Source organism: Canis aureus, chromosome 22 (assembly GCF_053574225.1).
Source record: "Canis aureus isolate CA01 chromosome 22, VMU_Caureus_v.1.0, whole genome shotgun sequence".
In the NCBI taxonomy this organism is placed as follows: Eukaryota; Metazoa; Chordata; class Mammalia; order Carnivora; family Canidae; genus Canis; species Canis aureus.
The window spans coordinates 25,314,438-25,337,196 of NC_135632.1; the positions used below are offsets into that span (position 1 = coordinate 25,314,438).

At 36.7% G+C, this 22,759-nt stretch overlaps 1 protein-coding gene across 3 annotated transcripts in view; it reads left to right on the plus strand.

The window, feature by feature from the left end:
- The window catches only part of CAPN7 (calpain 7), a 41,655-nt gene extending 19,441 nt beyond the window's left edge, over positions 1-22,214 (plus strand). Inside the window, exons 10-21 of one of the 3 annotated variants that reach the window (XM_077865254.1) lie at positions 1,612-1,758; positions 3,585-3,691; positions 5,196-5,316; positions 9,203-9,347; positions 9,477-9,576; positions 9,868-10,003; positions 10,924-10,999; positions 14,887-15,032; positions 15,775-15,837; positions 18,863-18,993; positions 20,908-21,000; positions 21,098-22,214. In XM_077865254.1, the coding sequence (XP_077721380.1) occupies positions 1,612-1,758; positions 3,585-3,691; positions 5,196-5,316; positions 9,203-9,347; positions 9,477-9,576; positions 9,868-10,003; positions 10,924-10,999; positions 14,887-15,032; positions 15,775-15,837; positions 18,863-18,993; positions 20,908-21,000; positions 21,098-21,242 (1,410 nt within the window). In that variant the 3' untranslated portion in view covers positions 21,243-22,214. Of the gene's footprint in view, positions 1-1,611; positions 1,759-3,584; positions 3,692-5,195; positions 5,317-9,202; positions 9,348-9,476; positions 9,577-9,867; positions 10,004-10,923; positions 11,000-13,909; positions 14,119-14,886; positions 15,033-15,774; positions 15,838-18,862; positions 18,994-20,907; positions 21,001-21,097 lie in introns of those variants that run through there. The other 2 variants (XM_077865256.1, XM_077865255.1) reach the window with 2 other exon arrangements.
- Positions 22,215-22,759: the final 545 nt, after the last annotated feature.

Here is a 22,759-nt window from a genome sequence, read left to right on the forward strand (position 1 = left end):
ACCCCTTCTCTCTCTCCCTTCCCCACTTTTGAATATTGAGTAGAATCATTAAGAAATGTTATCTGTGTAAACATTTAAAAAGATTTTGAGTCTGGTGTTATGCATATTACTACCAATAACATCATATGTTAATAATTAAAAATAAAAATTAAGAAAGTCTTTTTAAAAATGGTTTTGGGAAATTTATAGAAGATTTCAATAAGTAACATTGAGCTAATGATTACTAATGCTTAAACCTTAATCTGATAGTTCTTAATTGATTAAAAGGAAATTGGACAAACTAAATCTAATAAGTCACAGGAATTTATATGTGTAGTCATAACTTCAAATCCAACAAGCCTTTAAAATTATATTTTCCTTTGTGAAATACATACAGTTTTAAATTACATTAATTTCCTTAAGTATGAATTTGTTGTAATGGCCTGACATTGCTGGGATTCTCTAGCTCTTATCTACTCAGAGGTCCAGGAATCAACATTAGCATTACCTGGGGACTTGTTAGAATTGCAAAATTTTAGGCCTCACCCTGAACCTACTAAATCAAGAATCTGCATTTAAACAAATCCCCTGGTGATTTCAGTCTGAGAAGTTGCTCTGTGACTCAGCGATACTCAAATTTTGGGATGTGTAGAATCACGTGGAGGCTTTAAACAAAAATTGCGGGCAGCCCAGGTGGCGCAGCGGTTTAGCGCCGCCTGCAGCCCAGGGCATGACTGGAGACCCTGGATGGAGTCCCACGTCAGGCTCTCTGCATGGAGCCTGCTTCTCCCTCTGCCTGTGTCTCTGCCTCTCTCTCTCTCTCTCTGCATCTCTATGAATAAATAAATACTTTAAAAAAAATAAACAGAAAATTGCTCTCTCACCCCCATACCCCCTCACCCCAGGAGTTTCCATTTCAGAAGTTGTGGGGGTGGGGCCATAATCTGCATTTCTAATAAATTCCCCCGATAATGGTGATGCTAAGACCCTCTGAGAACCCCTGCTGGTTCTTAAAAATTAAGCAAAATCATTGAGAATGGTTTTTCAGAACTGTAATCTTTAACCCTTTATTTAAAGAATCTTTGAAAATAATAGTTGCATGACTCTCCCATTAGTGTTAGATCAGAATTCTGCCTATCATCTTGTTTCCCAGATCACTTTATAATGTGACTTAGAAACTGTAGCTTTGTGGTAATCACTTCCTCTATTAAATGTATTTTTTAGCCATACTGTTCTGTTTTTACAACTGTACATAACATGAGTCTTTTTGCAGGCTTAGTAAAGTTACTCCTAGTAATACTGTGATTTACCTTAATAGTGAGGCCCTTTTATAATTATTTTGGATATAATGTACATTTCTAGAATCTGTAATAATTTTGATGGTATAAATCTGTTTAACCAGTTGGCTCATGGTTATCACCTGACAGGGAAATTAGCCTATAAAATTGAATGAAGACATTGTATAACATTTTATAATTGATCAGATTCTAGAAATATGAAGCTATAATTACTTTAATAATAGGCATATTGTGCGTTTTATTTCATTTGTATGAAAGGTATTTTTTTTCCTTGATAGAAAGGATTTTAAGATATTTTGTACCACCTAAGGAAATTAATGTTCTCTTTCTCCAGGTGATAATTGATGATCAATTACCTGTTGATCATAAGGGAGAATTGCTCTGTTCTTACTCTAACAACAAAAGTGAATTATGGGTTTCCCTCATAGAAAAAGCATATATGAAGGTCATGGGAGGATATGATTTCCCAGGATCCAATTCAGTAAGTATCAGGATGATCCAGACACAGATTTATGCTATCTAATATGACTGTTTTAAATTTGAGAGATTATAGATGATATTTTTGTTTAAAGGAAAACAAAACAGTATCTGCCCTGAGAAATGTTTCTCAGTCTACCTTATTAGGGGAAACTGTATTTTCTTTTACAAGGATAGTGCATTGTAAAGGATTCAAGGAAACCAAAAATGTATGTCTGCGAGATGTTGGGATGCAAGACCAATTGGATGGTCTTTTTTTTTTTTTAGACTGCAAGCAACATTTGGGTTTTATAAGAGCAGAAACACCAGCCCAAAGGTTATAATTTGGACCCAAAGTCACATCTGGGGTTTCCACTGGAATGGTGACATTTAAAACTTACTCTTCTGCTCCAACCCAGGAGGAAAGGCCCCCTCTCTGCTGGCCGAGGCCTGCGCACCAGGGAACCTCCTAGCACCACCCCTTGGGTCATTGCAGCAGGGAGCTTGGGGCCCGGGGCATCCCCAGGGTTTTAAGAAATGTGGCCTTGAGTGAGCTGGCTCTCATTTCGGCCCCTTGGAGCCACCTGAAGGTGGGAGGCTTGCACTGGCGCTCGCCCCTCTGCACGCGGGGGTGTCGGGTGGGAGCAGCAGCCGCGCACCTGCAGCCCCGGCAGTGCCCCAGATCCCCGTACAGCGGCTCACGGAAAGTGTACCTTTTCAAAGAAATCTCTTCAGATCAAAGGATGTGTCATTTTGTCATCCTTATGTGTGGTTTTTGATTTGTAAATTCAGGGTGTTTTAGTTTTGCCCAATCTTAACACTACTTAACCTATAAAATCAAAGTGTGCCAGTGTCCTTTAATTGTATGGGGTAGCCTGGGCTTATGCCAGAAATTAGATTAGTATAATTTGAATTACGACACTAACCAGCCTGTGGCCTTAGAAAAGGTATGTAACCATTCTTAGCCTCCTTGCTTGTGTGTAATATGAGGAGGATAATATCCACCTCTCAGAGTTGTGAAAATTAAATGAAGTAACGTATGCAAGTCATTCATCATTCGTAGCTGGTTAGTTTCCCTGCCTCGTACCTGGTCTCTCCTTCACTCTTCTAGTTCTTACAATGCAAGGCATAGAATGTATAGGTCATAGTTAAATGCAATAGGATGTTAGCCTATACACTCAGTTGTTCTGTCCTTCAATTATTTTTATAGTTTAGGTTGTTTGGTGTTTTCTTTTTTTAAGATTTTATTTATTTGTGAATCAGAGGCAGAGCAAGAGAGTGCAAGCAGAGGGAGGGCAGAGGAAAAAGTGTTCTCCTCATCCTCACTGAGCAGAGAGCCAGACTCAGGGATCCCCAGGACCCTGGGATCATGACCTGAGCCAAAGGCAGATGCCAAACCCGCTGATCCACCCAGGTGCCCCAAGAGTTTAGTTTCTAATTCACTGCCTTTTAATTTACCCAGTGCAGCATAGAGAGGGAAAGAATGAGAATATATGTAAGATAATAGAAAAGTGGCTATCCTAAGAACTCACTAAATGGTGACTGTCATCATCATTATTAAAGCACCTTTTATCTGTAACATGTTTTAAGTTTGTATCATATTTACCAGTAAAACAGTTGGGTTTAGGAAAAGCAATGGAGATTATAAGGAATAGATAAACTTCTGCTTAAATCCAGGTAGGAATTTGAGTTAAATAAGAAATGTATTATTGTCAAAAACAGCTTACTACCCTCTGATTTAGTCCATTGAAATCATTATATCAAATCAATGAGATTTAATAGCTACCCTGGGGATTTATTTAAGAGCTTGACAATAATATTGATGGTCCTGAAAATATGTTTATGTTGCAGAATATTGATCTTCATGCACTGACGGGGTGGATACCAGAAAGAATTGCTATGCATTCAGATAGCCAAACTTTCAGTAAGGATAATTCTTTCAGAATGCTTTATCAAAGGTAAACATTTTCTCTTTCTCTCTCTTCTGCTCCCTTTCTCTTTTTAGTAGTAAAAGAGGCTGTTTTTTAAAATTTATGCCTTATTTAAAAGAGCTACTGCAGGGCAGCCCCGGTGGCGCAGCGGTTTAGCGCCGCCTGCTTCCCGGGGTGTGATCCTGAGACCTGGGATCCAGTCCCACATTGGGCTTCCTGCATGGAACCTGCTTCTCCCTCTGCCTGTGTCTCTTTGCCTCTCTCTCTCTCTCTGAATAAATAAATAAATAAATAAATAAATAAATAAATAAATCTTTTTAAAAAATAAAAAAATTAAGATATTGCAGAGGCTGCGTGTTTAGTTATTTAGGGAAATTGTGTTATTTATTTTGTTTTCGTTTTTGTTTATTCAAGTAATCTCTCTGCCCAACATAGGACTGAAACTCAGTGACCCCGAGATCAAGAGTCACATGTTCCACCAACTAAGTCAGCTAGGCACCCCAGGAAATTGTGTTGTTGTTTTTTTGTTTTTTTTTTTAAGATTTATTTATTTATTTATTAGAGAGAGAGGCAGAGACACAGGCAGAAGGAGAAGCAGGCTCCATGCAGGGAGCCCAACACGGGACTCGATCCTGGGTCTCCAGGATCACGCCCTGGGGCGAAGGTGGTGCTAAACCAGAAATTGTGTTTTTAAAATAGACTTCACTTTATGTACTTGCTACCTCAGTTACCCTCACTGATGGTTATGATTAATCCAGGTTATAAATAATCCAGAACGTTTGAATCTGGAATATGTTATGTGGACAAATTGTTTTATATTTCCCTAAGTACTTACCAATTTGAGGGAAGGTGGAAAAAGAGAAGTCTGAGAGTATATATATATTCTCAAGAGGAATATAACTTTTAAGCCTTAAGTGAATAATCCACATGCAGGGACTGGAAAGTTGTACAATAATACACATTCAGTAGTGAAACTAGAAAACTTCAAAGATTTGGCAAAATGTATTTCACATCTTCAACTTTATTTGTAAATCGTTTGAAAACTTAGCATTTGCTTTCCTTCATTGTTATGTTTGTACCTAAACCTTTAGATAGTTATCTAAAACTGGAGGAAGGGGGATCCCTGGGTGGCTCAGCCGTATAGTGCCTGCCTTTGGCCCAGGCGTGATCCTGGAGTCCTGGGATCGAGTCCCACATCGGGCTCCCTGTGTGGAGCCTGCTTCTCCCTTTGCTTGTATCCCTGCGCCTCTCTCTCTCTCTCTTTCTCTGTGTCTCTCATGAATAAATAAATACAGTCTTTTAAAAAATAAAAAAAAATAAAATTGGAGGAAATTGGGGCAATATGATAATTTATCTGTTAATTTGTGAAGTAGAAATGTACTTCTTGTTCTTTGAGGGGTATTGAGAATAGCCAGTTTTAGAGATGTCAAATTTGCAGAAATTTTAAACCCTTACAATAAAGGAAAGACAATGTGATCTGAGGTTACAAACCTGTTTTCTTTTAATTATTTGTCTGTTGGGGTCATTCCAGGTTTCACAAAGGGGATGTCCTCATCACTGCATCAACTGGAATGATGACTGAAGCTGAAGGAGAGAAGTGGGGTCTGGTTCCCACACACGCTTATGCTGTTTTGGACATTAGAGAGTTCAAGGTTTGGTTTTAATTTTTTTTTTTCTTTCTCATACCTGATAATAAGACATTGCAAGGATCCCAAATAGTAGAATAGCCTCTTTTTTTTTTTTTTTTTTAATTTAAATTTTAGTTAGCATACAGTGTAATACTGGTTTCTGGAGTAGAATTCAGTGATCACTTACATATAACATCCAGTGCTCATCAAAAGTATAATAGACTCTTGCATACTGACAGGTCAAGGTTTAGATGAAATTTTAAAAATCATTCCACCTATTACATTAAATAATTTGACCTCAACCATTAGAAATTATGAAATAAAATAGAGGAAATGTAATGGTAGTGATGCACAGATGTTGATAAAATAAATGCCTTTTGCCTTTTTTTTCTTTTTCATAAAAGTAAAGGTAAACACACAGCCCTCAAGGTTCTGGGCTATTTGCTGGTGTTGGGGTCAATCATAGCATAGCGTTAGTTTCAAGAGCATGGTAGACATTCAGTAAGCATTTGTGAAAGAGCAAAAAATAAGAGAATGTCTGTGAATAAGAAACCTGCCAGTGGGTTTGCAAATGTTTCTCATCCTGACAGCTCTCACATGCTTTAAGACATTTCAGACCCTTTCTCTGCTCAGGTGTTGGAGTGGTTGACTTGATTACTTCTTGGGTTACTGATTAGTTCTTTTTAACTGAAAAATAGATCCATTCTATGGATTAGAAAATACAAAGATGATTACAGGAGAATTCTTTTTCCCTGATGATATAGAGTACCTAAGCTGTGTAGTCACTGGAAAGTTTAGCCAGCCATGTGTTCCTGTTTCCCTTGCTTAAACTTACAGAAGGAAGTAGTGATCAATCAGCAATAACAGTATTCCATTATGTATTAATTAGATTTATTTTCTTATATGGCACATGGAATTATATGAATTATGAAGCAGTAAGGACCTGCTACCGCATCTCAAGGTTTTCTAAATCAGCCACTAACCATACTGTATAGAATACTGTATTCCTGTAAAAGTAGCATAAAAATTGATTACTTAAAGCAAAAAAATAAAAATGTATGGGAAATTGAATAAGCTGAGAGTTCGTGTTTGTTTTAGAAATGTGATTTTCCACAAACATGAGTTAAAACATTGGGAATAACAGTTGCTATTATAGTATTATGTGTATGTTACTTTATTGTTAAAACTTTCTGGTAGAATAATAGTGAGGTAATGGGAAGGTAATTAAATTTAGATAATGAAAGTCTGTATGAAAGCTTGAATTTGAGGAAATTTTCTGTGAAGATTGTATCTTTTACTTTGAATAATGAGGCTAGTCTGATTGTTGAAAGTAAACTAGACAAATAACAGGTTTATGAAATAGACACCTGTGGTTTGACCTAAAAAGAATACATTTATAAATTTGCTAGATGCCAATAAAGTAAGAATTTCAGTAACAGCTGTTTAGTTAAAAATCTGAAAGCACTCATATTATCAATTCCATGTGGGAGTTTTCCTGTAGAGATTAAGGCATTTTAGAGCATGTGTAGGTAGAGTATGCTGTCTGTATTTTGAGATAGTTCCTTAGTTCTGACTTGAATTTAAAAATATTTTTAGGGTTCCTGAGTGGCCTAGTCAGTTAAGCACCTGCTTTTGACTCAGGTCGTAATCCCAAGGTCCTGTGAGTTGCCTGCTTCTCCCTCTGCCCCTTCACCCCACTTGTGCTCACTCTCTTTCTCTCTCTCTGTCAAATGAATAAATCTTTATTTAAAAAATACCCAAAAATATTTATTTCATTCAGGCATTTATCTCTAGTCTCTGTTGTGCAGATAGACCTAATCTTAGACTAAAGCTACTGCCAATCTTCTACATTTGTGAATTTCTTCACTTAATATGATTTTATTAATACTTGTGTGAAAATGTTATCCTTTTTGTTTGCTTCTAACCAGTTTGAATGTCCTAAGATCTTCAGTTTTAGTATCAGTCCTTTGGGTCATTTTGTTGTCTCCTACTTGGAGTGATGTTCCATAGTCTACTGTGAAGATATATCTCAGTTTCAAGCTGCAGTCTCTTAAGTCCAGCAAGTCTTACCAAGGGATTTCTGAATTTATCGAAGTTTTTTCATTTGCTGCCCTTTGGAAATAACTTTGAAAATGGGATATTGCATCATAAACTAGATCTGGTTTTGGTTACGTTTCTTCCTTGTTCAGGGTTCTGAATTGCAGGCTCTCTATCCAAACAAAATCTATAGCTCTTTCTTAGTGTCCTTAAATGTCAGTAATGCCTGGGACCTGCCCCAGAATTGCTTAGCAGCAATTTCCTCTCTTTTAGATTCCTTCTTTAAGAAGTGATAGAGTTCTGAAATAAGGCAGATTTCCTGCTTATGTAGAAGTAGGTTTTATGAAAAAAATAATAAATTAAGAGTTAAATATCTGTACAATAGGGGCAGCGGTGGACAAGTGGTAAGAAACTGAGAAAAGCAATTTGAAGATTCCTGAGAGAAATGAGTCTTAGTCCAGAAATTACATTTATCCCAGGCCATCATTTGCCACATTTATAAAGCCAAGGAATATGTCTTTCAAAAATGTCCCCCCAGTTTGATATCATTAGAAAACAAATACAATTTCCTGATTTGTTTGAAAATAAAACAAATACTCTTGGATTTACAAGCTCTTTTGATTTTCTGAGTCCACGTAATTAGTTCTATAGACACACCCGCTATTTGTTGAGCCACTTACTATAACCTTAACACTTTGTTTTATAAACTCAGGGGAGACTTCTGAAAAAGGACAGTAGTGTTACCATTTCAAGGAGTTTACAATCTCATTGGGGAAACAAGACTTATATTTGCACAAGTAGGAAACAAGATAGGATATTATTTGTTTTAAACTAAAGAAATACAGAGGGTTAGCACTAAAATTTAGAGAAGAGGTAGTAATTAAAAGGAGAAGAAAATTACTAATTGTTAAGTATTTTATATTCGTTTAGTCTTCACAACAGTGTTCTAGGAGACATTATAATGTTCATTTTACATGTGAGTAAACAACTGATCAGAGAGTAAATGACCCACCCAAAATCCATAAACCTAATTAATAGTAGAGTTGGCATTTGGTCCCATTTCATTCTGACTCCAAAGTCCATGTTTTTCTCTTCTTCACTGCTTCAGTCTTCACTGAGAGACAGTCAGTAGAGGAAAAAGCTAAGGAAGATCTGAAGGAAGGAAGGTGATTATAGGAGATCAGAGAGGGCCTTCCAAGAAAGGGAGACAACATAGGTAAATGTAAATGCCTTTAGAAGTAAAAATGAATAAGGATTGTTTGTGGGATTATGAGAGGAAAGACTAAATTAAACTCAAAGATACATGGGAAATGAGTACTGGAAAATAAAGTGAGTTCAGAGCAGAGTAGATTTTTGAAAGAATGAAAAAATTCTTGATGCTCTAAGGCAGAACTGTCCAAAAGAACTTCCTACTGTGATGGAAATGTTCCATATTTGTATTGTGCTGTGTGTATTAGCTACTAGCTATACATGGTCCTTGAACACTTGAAATATGACTAGTTTAAAAAAAAAAAAAGATTTATTCATGAGAGAGAGAGAGAGAAGAGGCAGAGACACAAGCAGAGAGAGAAGTAGGCTCCTCGCAGGGAGCCCAACTTTTATTTTTTTTAATTTTTAATTTTAATTAAATTTGATAATTACCACCTCTGGGTAGTAACTACCGTATGGGCAGCATAGCTCTCAGGAATAGGTAGGCATTTACAGTTTTTGATCAGATATGTGACCTACTGAAAATGTTGATTAAAGTTGACATGGAAGGAAAAGTATTTTGATCAGTATTCAAAATGCATCCTCTCTTAGAAAATGCATCTATAACTAATAAAAGTTCGGTAAAACTGTTTTGTAACTTTATTTCCTGTTTTTTTTTTAATAGGGGCTACGATTTATCCAACTGAAAAATCCTTGGAGTCATTTACGTTGGAAAGGAAGATATAGTGAAAATGATGTAAAAAATTGGACCCCAGAGTTACAAAAATATTTAAACTTTGATCCTCGCACAGCTCAGAAAATAGACAATGGTAAATGTATCTTCTTAATCTTAATACCATACAATCTTTAAATAACACACTGTAACAATACGAAATGTACCTAACTGAAGTCATTTATCATTAAGACATTTTATAGATTAACAGACATCTAATTTTCAGGAATATTTTGGATTTCATGGGATGATCTCTGCCAGTATTATGATGTGATTTATTTGAGTTGGAATCCAGGTCTTTTTAAAGAATCAACATGTATTCACAGGTAACTTACTTCCATATTTCAGAATATACTTTATAGTAGTCTCCACTTTTTTCACATGAGGTATAAGGATTAATTTATGAAGACTAGCATTCTCTTTGTCATGCCCACAGATGACTACCATGTAATAGTTATTTGTTTATATGCTATCTTGGTTATGCCAAAAAAATTTTAAGCAATAAAACAAAAATCCTGATAACTTAATTGTATTGGAAACACAAAACTTTTAAAAAATAGTGTTTTAGCTCAATGAGAAATTTAATTACTACTTTCTTTGTTGACTTTATCTTTTAGTACTTGGGATGCTAAGCAAGGACCTGTGAAAGATGCCTATAGCCTGGCCAACAACCCCCAGTACAAACTGGAGGTGCAGTGTCCACAAGGGGGCGCTGCCGTTTGGGTTTTGCTTAGTAGACACATAACCGACAAGGTACTGATCCCTTCTTATATATCCCATACAGAAACTTTAAAAAATATTAGACCAAGATATGTAATTCGGTCATCAGCCTGTTTCATTTATATAGGTGCTTGAAAATAAGTGTTGCATTACATAAATGAATATTTCCCCTAAGGACGTTTATATACTTAAAATTTTGAAGAAAAACGTGAATTTTTGCTTGTCAGTGAGGATTTTGAGGTTGATTATGTATGCTTTAGGTCTTAAGAATATTAACATTAGGGGCACCTAGGCGGCTCAGTCAGTTAAATGTCTGCCTTCAGCTTCTTTGAAGGGTCCTGGGATTGAGCCCCATATCAAGTTCCCTGCTCCATGGGGAGCATGCTTCTCCCTCTCCCTTTGCCTGCCACTCCCCGTGTGTGTGCGTGCTCTCTCTCTCTCTCTCTCTGTCAAATAAATAAAATCTTCAAAAAAAAAAAAAAAATACTGGGACGCCTCAGTGGCTCAGCAGTTGAGTGTGTCTTTTGGCTCAGCAGTTGAGTGTGTCCTTTGGCTCAGGGTGGGATACCAAAGTCCCTTGGGATCAAGTCCCACATTGAGCTCCCTGCATGGAGCCTGCTTCTCCCTCTACCTGTGTCTCTGCCTCTCTCTGTGTGTGTGTCTCATGAATAAATAAAATCTTTTTTAAAAAATCAACATTAAAATACTCTGAAGGGGGTTTAGAAATGTTAAATCATTAGACCTGATTCCTTAAAGGGTGACCATAATCTTAATAGCCTCAGAGTCTTATTTAATATATTACTTAATACAATGTGGGCATCCATTAAAATGAGTCTAATTCAGAAAAGTATTTTTTAAGTAGCTGAAATGCTCTTAAAATTAGAATTTTTTCCCCTACTTAAGAGCATTTTGAGCCCATTTTCCTAACTCCATTGGATTCTTTGTACTTTCAGGATGACTTTGCAAATAATCGAGAATTTATCACAATGGTTGTATACAAAACTGATGGAAAAAAAGTTTATTACCCAGGTATGTTTACTAGATAGTCATTCAAACAAACATTAACATTTTTATTTGCCTGATTAAAATGTCATTTCATGTAGATAATATGCAGAAATAATGCTGATAGACTAATAAACAACGTTGAAACAGACGTATTGGTATTCACGCTACTTTTATGTTTTGTTTTGATTTGTTTCTAATATAGAGATTTCAGGTACTTGGAATCCCTATATTCTTGGATATTGCTGTCAGAGTAGTATTTCTAAAATTTAAATCCTATCTTTTTTTCTGATCAAAAATTCTCTGGTTTTCCATGGACTCCTGGCTAAAATCTCAGTTCTTTGGCATGGTTTGTTAGACTTTTGGTATCCTGACCTTAAACTTCCTGTTGCCTTTTATCTCAGGCCTATCCTTTCATAGTACACTCAGTGAGGTACTGGCTACTCCGGGAACACACTATGCCCCTGCTTCCCTTCTTTTCATACAGTTTTTTCTCCCAAGTGTCTCTATCTTCCCTGTTCTCTACCCACTTACTCCTTTTACTCTATTCTGTGTAATAAACATGGTTAAGATTCAGCTTATATGTTATTTCCTCTCTGATAAACTTTCTGCCAGGTAAAGTGTATCTTTCCCTCTGCAGGGCTCCTGAGGCATTTAACATACTGTATTGAAACCACTTTGCTTTCACGTGAAAAAAAGTTTATGACATACTAAGTGATAGGAACAATTAATTTATGTTCTTGTTGGAGAGAGAGATAAGAAAAATACCAGATAGTGATATGTGAGTAAAGAAATAAATTAGGTCGGGTAGCCCCGGTGGCGCAGCGGTTTAGTGCCACCTGCAGCCCGGGGCATGATCCTGGAGACCCTGGATCGAGTCCCATGTCAGGCTTTGTGCATGGAGCCTGCTTCTTCCTCTGCCTGTGTCTCTGCCTCTCTCTCTCTCTCTCTCTGTCTCTATGAATAAATAAATAAAATAAAATTTAAAAAAAAGAAATAAATTAGGTCATGTGTTAGTGACTGGTTTTTGGTTGGGTGACCCTTGGATGGCCTCTTTGAGAAGGGTTACATTGGAACTCTGAGTGAGAAAAGGAATCAGTCATGCAAACAAATAGAAGGAAAAGCATTACAGGCGGAGGGAAGAACAAGTGCAAGGACTCTAAAATGAGAAAAAGAGTATTTCTTAGAAAAAAGGCCAGGAGGCCTGGGGTGGTAAAGTATCAAGAGGTCAGAAAGGGTGTGCAGGCTCAGGTTACATGATGTTCTGTAAGCCACACGAAGGGTTTGGATTTTGTTCTAAGTGTGACAGGAAATCTTGGAGAGCCTTGATCAAGAAAATGACATTATATAAATTTCTTTTAAAGGACATTCTTTGTAGAATATATTGGAGAGGGGGGAAAATGGAAGCAGAGAACCAAATTAGTGATTTTATTTGAGAAAGAATTTAGCATAGGAGTGGAGTGGAGATGACGTGGAGTGGACAGACTTGGGTTTCAGTAGGGTTGTCAGGACTTGAGTTGATATAGGGGGCAAACAGGAATCAAGATTGATTTCTGGTTTTTTGGCTCAGTTCATAAAAAGTTGCTGTAACATTTATTGAGATGGAATAAGAGCTGGTGGCAGGCAGAGGAGCAATTTTGTTGTGAAATAAAACCAAAAGCTAATTTTCGGTTTTGTTACATTTCAGATACCTGTTAGATACCCAAGTGTAGAAAATAAGGAAGCAATTGTATTTTTGAGTAGAGTTCTGAGATATGGTCAGGATTATAGATACAAATTGAAGAATCAGGGGTATATAGATACCTTTTGAAGATAGGACTGTATACATTGCCAGTGGAGAGAATTGTAGGTACAAAGATGAACACCCAGGACCTGACCCTTGGAATCAGGCATCTTAATGTTGACAGAGGAAAGTTACTGTAGAAAAATTAGAACAAAATACCTGAGGAAATAGAGTAAGGTTTTACATGACACGAGGGAAGACTTTCGTGAAGGAAAGAGTGGGCAACTGCATCTATTGCTATTTCAGAGGTAAGATTAGGTTAGAAAAGAAACGATTGGACTTAGCATCCTGGCAGTCATTATTGACCTTAACAAGAACAGAATTAGTGGAGAGGTGGGCTTAGAAGCCCAAGTGGAGTGGACTGAGGAGAGAGTGAGAGGTAAGGAAGCAGTTATTGACAGTTCTTTCAGAAGGCACAAAGAAAGTGGTTTTGTTCAGTCTTGTTTTATTTAATCAAAGGAAAACATAGTATTTATTACCCCCATTACACTGGTGGGAGATATGGGTGGGACAGCCCTGATACTTGTCGGTAGATATCCCTTGATATTCCAAAATGAGCATGGCACATAGTATTCCAAGGATTAAAGTTAAATTAGCCAGATTTTCCATTTTTCATATATTGGCTACTATACAATAAAAAACCCACAAATATTATGAGTATATATTCCTAGCATTAAGATGTTTAAATGGGTTTTGAATTTCAAAAATATTTGTTACCCTTTTTATTTGGATTTAAAAAAAAAAAAACCAATACTCTCACATTATAATGATACTGCCTTTTCAAGGAAAAAGTAGTTTCTGGTTTATAGTTTTATTTTCATCATAACACTCTGAGGTGAATTTAAAAAACATTCTTACATCATTCCCCCCAGACTAAACTGAGACGCAGGTTAGAAACCTTGTCCAAAATCACAGATATGCCCCCCTTCTTTTTCTCTTCATACTGGATCACACCACTCTAAACATTAGAGACCTATTATCTGTTTGAAATACTAAAACGTTTAGTTTTTCCAATTGATTACATTATAAATATTCAGTGTTCCTAAGTAAGCTAAGTGATATAGCACTGACTTTATTAAATGACATGTAGTAATTAACATGCATGAAAAGATTTTAATTTTTTTTTTTTTTTTTTTTTTTTTTATTTATGATAGTCACACAGAGAGAGAGAGAGAGAGGCAGAGACATAGGCAGAGGGAGAAGCAGGCTCCATGCACCGGGAGCCCGACGTGGGATTCGATCCCGGGTCTCCAGGATCGCGCCCTGGGCCAAAGGCAGGCGCCAAACCGCTGCGCCACCCAGGGATCCCGCATGAAAAGATTTTATTGTATTGGCTTTGATGAGACATCAGAGAATATATTAGGTAGCATTGTTTGTGATAGCAAAATATTAGAAATATCTGTCAGATTGTATAACTAATGGGGGTATAAATAAGTCATATTTATATGATGGAATATTATACAGGCAGTGTTAAAAGGAATAAACCATCTCTATATAGAACAACATGAATCTTAAACATGTTGAGTGAAAAATGAAAGGTTTAAAATAAGACATGTGCTATCCTTTTTTTTTTTTTTTTAGCTCTATGCCCGTAGAAATAACATTTGTTTTTAGGAATGTGTGTGTGTTAAAGTCTGAAAAGATGCCCATTAATCCATCAGAGTGAAGCACAATAAGACTAAGGGTAGTGTTTAAAAGGGACTTTGTTTTATAAAGAAGCTAGAATGACCAAAAAAAGTGTTAATTTAGTTCTGAATGGTGGGGTGTTTAGATATATTTTTATATACCTCTTTGTGTCTAAAAAAATTTCCCCAAAATTAAAAAAAACAGTCTACTTTAAAATCCTCTGTTGGAGAAAATGTAACATAGGCTAATAGGAATTATCTTATACCTCATTGAATGTATTCCAAAATATTGCATTTATTTATTAGAGATTACTTAAAATTTTAAATTGTTTAATTAAAGTTTTAAGTTGAAATTTTTAGGACTGTTATATTTTAAAGATAGAATCAAGGGGGGAGGGATGTCCGTCCATTTAATTTTTTTTCCTATCATGAACAATAATACTTTAAATTTAAAAACTACAGGAACTAAATTTAGTGTCCTTTTCTGTAAACCTACTTACTTGTAGGTGACCCGCCTCCATACATTGATGGCATTCGAATTAACAGCCCTCATTATTTGACTAAGATAAAGCTGACCACACCTGGGACCCATACCTTTACATTAGTGGTTTCTCAGTATGAAAAACAGAATACAATCCATTATACTGTCCGGGTGAGTAAACAAACCAACATACAGCAACAGAATATAAGAGTACAAAGTATATAATGTGCTCTGCTTCATAAGTGAGATTAGGTATGGAAAAAACTTATATCTGAAAATTGATCTCTGTAAATTTTTATGTCTGTATGTTTATCAATTCAGTATTAAATTATGATACTTGCAGAAAGTAATGCTTTTGAAAAGTCATGTTTTTATTTTGAATGTTATACTGAATGAACATCGTAGTTTTCAGAGCAAGCAGTTAAGAACTCCTTTCGCCTTTGTAATAATTTGACTTAAAAAACACAACTTTGAACTTAGTGAAAGGAAATCAGTTGCCTGTAAACATATTGCTCTCACGTAGCTGCGCAGATTTTTTTGTTTGGTTGGTGGGTTTGGGGGAGGGAGGAAGGTTATTGTAATTTTGTTCTGCATAGGGTTTTTTCCCAATACATCAGCAAGGAAGCTCGATGAGAATAGATTTTTAGGGATATTGGGGTACTGCTTCTACCCCTTTATTCCTTCAATGCAGAAATCAAGGCCTATGGAGTTTGCCCTGAGTCATACATAGTAGCAGAGAAAGCCAGGACAAGAACCCTAGCTACTCAATTCCCAGTTCACTAAACCTGTGTACAGAATAATGACTTTTATATGTGCCAACTGATTTTTCAGTCTTCCAGTATATTCTTTTATCACTTTGCTGTTTTTATAAGTATAAACTTTATCAGTACAATAAATTTTTTTTTCAATCTAGGTATATTCAGCCTGCAGCTTTACTTTTTCAAAGATTCCTTCACCGTACACCTTATCAAAACAGGTAAGAGAATCCTTTCTCTGGGTCATAATCTCAGAGAACTCTTTGAATTCTTTGCCTTTTTCTCCTTTTCTTATTTTATTCTTCACATTTAACAATCTTTTACAAAATAAAAACGTTCTGGACTTGACAGTAATACAAAGGAAATGTAAGTGGTCTCCAATCTGGGTTGGAATACAAGATCTTCACTGAACAACATATAGTGATTCTGTGGAAAGAAATAAAGTTCAAAGAAAGAAGATTATACAAACTTTGGTCATTAGGGAAGGGTTCATCATGTAGATGAACCTTTATAGTAGACTGAGAGACTGTTTTTGCAGGGTGGGCTAGATGTGTAGAGGGAAATTTGAGGGAGAATTCTTGGCTCCCTTGTCAAATATTAATTAATTGATTTATTGCTGGGCTCTTTATTCTGTTTGTTTATATGTCTGATTTTATACTGTGTCGTATTGTTTTGATGAGTATAGCTTGAAATCAGGAAGTGTGTTATCTACTGCTTTTTCTTTCTCAGGATTTCTTTGGCTACTCAGGGTCTTCTGTGGTTTTATGTAAATTTTAAGAGTGTTTTTTCTACTTGTGTTTTAAAAGAAAAGTCATTGGAATCCTGATAGGGATTGGACTTAATTTATAGATGGCTTTTGGTGTATTGACATTTTAACAGTATTAACTGTTTTGGTCCATGAACATGGGATACCTTTCCACTTATTCTGTTACCTTTAATTTCTTTTATTAGTGTGTAATAATAGTTTTGAGATGACAGCCCTTTTACCCCCTTATATTATTCCTAAGTATCTTATTGTTTTTGATGTTACTATAAATGGGATTGGTTTTTCAGAAAATTCGTTGTTAACATAGAAATGCTACTGTATTGCATTTGTTGATTAGATCTAACGGTTTTTTTTTTTTATTATTGAGACTCTTTAGGTTTTTCTAAATATAAAATCATGTCATCTCTTTACTTCTGACTTTCCAGTTCCTTTTTTTTTTTTTTTTTTTACTTTCCAGTTCTGATACATTTTCTCTTTCTTGTGTGATTGCATTAGCTAGGATAGGAGTGGTAAAAGTGGACTTCCTTGTCTTGTTCCTGATCTTAGAGAAGAAGCTTTCAACCTTTCATCATTGTGTATGATGTTAACTATGAGCTTGTCACACGTGGCCTTTATTACGTTGAAATGTTCCTTCTGTGCCTCATTTCTTAGGGAAGAATTTTATCATGAATGGATGTCGAATTTTGCCAGATGCTTTTTCTGCATTTGTTGAGATGATTTTAAGATTCTTTTCATTTGGTCTGTTGTGACATACCACACTGGACTGATAAGCATATGTTGAACCATCCTTGCATCTCTGGGGATGTCAGTTATACTTCATTAAGCTTCCTTAAGGATTGTTCTGCCTTCCTTGTGTGACAGTTCATAGATCTCCATTTTTGTAGGGTCATTGGAGTAGTATTTGGTTTTTTGGTGATATTTACCTGATTTTTTTGTGATCCTTGGTTTTTATGTTTGTAAATCTGTACATTTGGGTAATCAGGCTCCTTTACCAGGCTTTTCAGCTTTGCTGTGGCAGGGACAGTTTTCCACTAGTTAGCTTAGTTTGGGTTTCTGGGTGTGTCTGCTGGTATTGTCCTTGGGCAGATGGGGGACCTGCCGTGATGGTCTGTTTTTGGACAAGGTAACTGTTAGAATTCTAAGGATGGGGATGATGGTTGGTTCACTAGCTGAGAATAGTTGAGTAGGACCGCTGGCTTGGCCCCTACCCTAATGAGGCTAGAACAGGCTGCATAGTGGCTTAGATTCTCTGGTCAGGCTTACTACACGGTCAGGACATGGTACTGTAGTCAGTAGTAGGTGGAGCTGTGAATTCGTTTCCCTGTGTTGGTGGGGCAATAGGACAGGACCCAGGAATAATGCAGCTCATTGTGTGGGGACTTGAACTGAATTCCCTAATCAGGTGAGACCACTGGTTTTGCTCTGCAGATGGGGCAAACCCACAAGCCATGCTCGTTGTTAAAAGCGCTATCAGCAGGGCATTTAGGTTACGCAGCTTCCCACATGCTCTGGTTAGGTTCCCTGGTCAGACAGGCTGAAGGCTGTATTCAGTTATGAGTGGGCCCACAAATCAGATGCCCTGCCTGGGCTCAGCAGGAGAAGCATCTCTTTGTTGTCTTAACACAAGCCCGCCTACACCCTAAATTCCGAAACCAAACAGGGCCACTGGCTTTACTCTGCAAACTGTTGGTTCTGCCTGCCTCTTGGCTAAAGCACCACTAGCGTGCACAGCAGCCAGTAGTTGACCCCCTTCTGGTCAGATGGGGCTGGAAGGCACTCTCCATAGCAGTTGGGGCTGACTCAGCTCCTTGTCTGTGTGTAGACAATCCAAGCTATAGGGCTGGCAAAACTCATATTTGAGTGTCCAAATCAGGCAGGTCTGTACCCCACCAAGTTCCCTGGTCAGAGCGTGTTCTGAAGTTGGTTTCGCAGATAAGCAAAGCCACTGGTTGGGATTACTACTTGGGCACCACAGGTATGAATTCAGTCTGCTGCGGTCCATGCCAAGGGAGTTGGTGCAAACCCCACCCCCTTCTCTGCCCCAGATTCCCCTGGGATCCTCATCATGTGAGGTCAGGATAGGGGCTTCTGCAAAGCAAGCCCACAAGTCTTGGCAGGAGCAGGGGGCGGGGGTTGGCTGGTTTGTCCTCTGGAAGAATGAGCAGCTCAGGGAAGACCTCTCCACCCGGTGCTGTGCTGGCCTGGAGACAATGCAGTCAACATGTAGCTACTTCTCTTTTCCTTCTAATACAATCATCTGTCTTGGTCTCTGTGGTACAGAGGCTGATTCTGCCTCATTCCCATGTTTAGGATTTTCTCAGTCGTATCCTCTTTTGAATTGCTATTAGCTATACTCATGAAGGGAAACAAAGCAGGAGGAACTTTTATTGCCATCTTGGTGACATCATTCCCTTTTTAAAGTCTTTAAAGTAGAATTGGAGAATGGGAAGTTTGTTAATACAAAAACTTTGTTTTATTAGATTAATGGAAAGTGGAGTGGCCAGAGTGCTGGAGGATGTGGAAATTTCCAAGAAACTCACAAAAATAACCCCATCTACCAATTCCATATAGAAAAGACTGGGCCATTACTGATTGAGCTAAGAGGACCAAGGTTTGTGATTAAGTAACTTTCTTAGTATCATTAAAAATGAGTTTAGTAGGATAGGGTTTTGAAATACACCTATGCACATACGGGCACTTGATTAATGAGAAACATGGCATTGCAGAGGAGTGGAGAAACGGTAGTCTGATGAATGAATGTGCTTCAATAATTGAATATCCCATGCACCAAAAAGGCAAGTCTAAAAACCTCTTGTAGTTGGGTTACTAATAAAGAAAATATCTTAATGACTTCAGGATAAAGAAAAATTTAAGACACATTGATTGTAAATATGCAACGTTTGTTTAAAAAAAAAAGTCAGCAATTTAAAAAATAAAAGCTCGACTAGGTGTGTCATAAGAGGAACAATCCAAAATGACTAATAAACTGTTGTAACAACCCAAGTGTTCATCAGTGGCATTGAGTCATAGAGTCCTGCACAACAATTAAAATAAGTAACTACCCACAGCATGATGGATAAGTGTTAAAAACAATGCTGAGCAGAAGCCAATACACAACAGAACACCAACTGTACGAGTCCACTTATATGAAGTGATGAGCGGGCAAAATGAATCTATTATATAAAGATGCACACTTAAGTTGTCAGATCATATAAAAGCAAGAACGTAGGGGAGGGTGTTGGGGAGTAAGTGAAATAGGTGAAGGGGATTAAGAGGTACAAACTGCATAAAATAAGTCAGAAGGATGAAAAGTACAACAGAGAATATAGTCAATAATGTTGCGACGTATGGTTACTAGGTTACTACACTCACTGGGGGAGCATGAAGTAGAGAACTGCCAGATCACTGTTGTACACACCTGAAACTAATCGAACATTGTATGTCAATATACTTTTTTTTTTTAAGGACAAGAAAGTGTTAAATGTTAGCTGTGTGGGGACAGGAGCTGTAATCAGAAAGGCACATACGGGGACTTCTATGGTGCCGAGGGGTTGATCTAGGTAGTGATAACCCATGTGTTTACAAGTTATTTAGGCTGTATGTTGTATGTACATTGTGGTTCGTTTCTTAAAGAGGTTTAAACAATAAAATTAGTACTAACAAATAAAACTAGGCTTAATTTTGCCTCTTTACAAACTATTTCAAAAACTAATAATCCTTTAGATACAGTTAAGCTATTTTTCTAGTTTGATAGGTGAAATAAGGTATCTGGTTGTTCTTTTGTAGTCAATTTGTACATAGACTGAAGTAAAAGTATTTGATAATGTGTGTCTTTGGCTATTCACGTTTTTTTTACCCATTTTTCTCTTGGAATTGTCATGGTTTTCTTAACTATAATATAGCATGAATAAGGATCTGTATCACATTTTTACAAGTATTTTTCCCAGATCATAATTTTTTTTTTTTTCACAGAGAAAAATTTTCATTTTAAAGTAAGTTCAGGTTTATTTTGCTATGGGCATGAAATCATACCCCAATATCAAATTTTTACCGTATTTTTTTTTCTAGTTCTTTTTGTGGTATCTATATAGAATGGTATTTTTATAACAATTTAAGTTCTTCTTTCTTAATTTGTCACCTCATCACCATTTAAATAATTCTTCCTTTCCCTACTGATTTGGAATGTCATGTCTACTATAATATGCTAATTACTTCTGTAGATTCAGATTTTATTTCAGGGCTTTCTCCTTCCACTTTTTCTGCAAAGACAGTATTTTTTTCATTTAAATTTAGCAGTATTCTCTCAGAGCCCGTGGTAAAAATACAGTTTCTTCTAAAGTAAGTTTAATGCTAATCTTCTTAGCTTCAATTTAAAAATATAAATGATGTCTTGTAGAATTAAAGTAAAAATAGCATGTTTCAGAGGGGTTTCCTCCTCCTAAAACTTTAGAAAGCATATATATCTGCATTTTAGGTGTGTATTTGAGACTACTTAATAACAGTAATTGTTTCTTTTTATTGCTAGGCAATATAGTGTTGGATTTGAGGTTGTAACGGTGTCCATGGTGGGAGATCCCGGTCCCCATGGCTTTCAGAGGAAATCTAGTGGTGACTATAGGTAATGTTTTCATTTTAACTGTATCTAATTTATACTTTACTTTTTGTGGCATCATCTTCTGTAAACTTTGTTCTCATTTTTCCCCCTCTGCATATAGGTGTGGGTTTTGCTACTTGGAATTAGAAAATATACCTGCTGGGATCTATAATATCATTCCTAGTACTTTTTTGCCTAAACAAGAAGGACCTTTTTTCTTGGACTTCAATAGTATTATCCCCATCAAGACAACACAACTTCAGTGATGCAGCTTTCGGCATTTACTGGATTTTTATACTTACCAACATCAGCTCTTCGAATAAGAACAGAAATTGTCAGGACACAAACAGAACAGAATGTTCTAAAAATGTTACAGTGGGATCTGGTGCTCGGGTCACTGTGTTTAGAATTATATATAGTCAAAATTACTCTAAATCACGCAGAAGTACTGTTTACATGGTTTTGTGTGTATAAGGAGTTGGTTTGCATTCAGGGGCCACATTGCATAAACTGTGGAGGATTAAAGGCTAGACTCAGCGCTCCGTGATGCTTTTGCTAAAAGAGAACGGAGACCAGATAAGGGACATGACGTACCCCTCACTGGGTGGAACAGTAGGCTGGTATAATATTCTGAAATATTTATATTTGTCTTTTGGCAGAGCATGTTGTAAGTTAAACCTGCTTGTGTTGTGACTCTACTGTACATCTTGGGCAGCTAATTACCAAATGAATCATGTCACCGTAACAGATTTTAATTGTGTTATGATTTTTGATGTTTGTTGCCCAGGTGTCATGAAAGAATAAAGCTTTAAGAAATGTTTTAAAACTTAGTCAACAATGAAGGTTGTTGAACTTAGGTACCTGTTTCCCATTAACTCATGTAAAGAGAACAGATATATTCATGATTGCAATTATTTTTTACCAGGCTGAATGAAGGTAGTAATCTGAGACACTGAAGATACTACAATTTAGTTTGTCTTTTAAAAATTGCTCTTATGGTAACACTGAAGATACAATTGAAAAATATGTTCATTGAGGTTGTATTTGGAGAAACTGCCAAGATACCACTGCCATGTATAAATTCCCAGTTTACATAGAAATCCATCAGAGTAACGCTCAGAATTTTAAACATCTGAAAATAAGGTGGAATTTTTCATCGTCTCTACTTTATAATTATCACAACTTATTTTGTATTTCTACTATCTTTAATTGAAATAAAATCTTTATACTTACGGAAACTGCATAGTTTAACCTAGAGATTATTAAAGGGCTTCATCTAGTATGTTCCATCTAAAAACTCATTATTTACATGACAGGCTTCAACAGGCCTGTTTTATATTCAGAATACTGATTCCACTTTGGTATATACTTGGTTTCAATTTTAGGTGGATTAATTTTCTATGATCCTTTAAAGAAAGATTTAAACACACAATTAGAACCTTTAATGGAGACCTACATATGAACAATTTGATACTGAATTCTATTATACATCTGTACCACCCTACCTGGAGCTCTACTATAAGATCAGTTTTGGCTGGACCAAGATAGGAAAAAAAATGTCAACTAGATGCACATTAGAATCAGCTGGGGAAGCTTAAAAAGTTCAGTATGCGGGGATCCCTGGGTGGCTCAGCGGTTTAGCACCTGCCTTTGGCCCAGGGCACGATCCTAGAGTCCCGGGATCGAGTCCCATGTCGGGCTCCCGGCATGGAGCCTGCTTCTCCCTCCTCCTGTGTCTCTGCCTCTGTATCTATCATAAATAAATAAAATCTTTAAAAAAAAA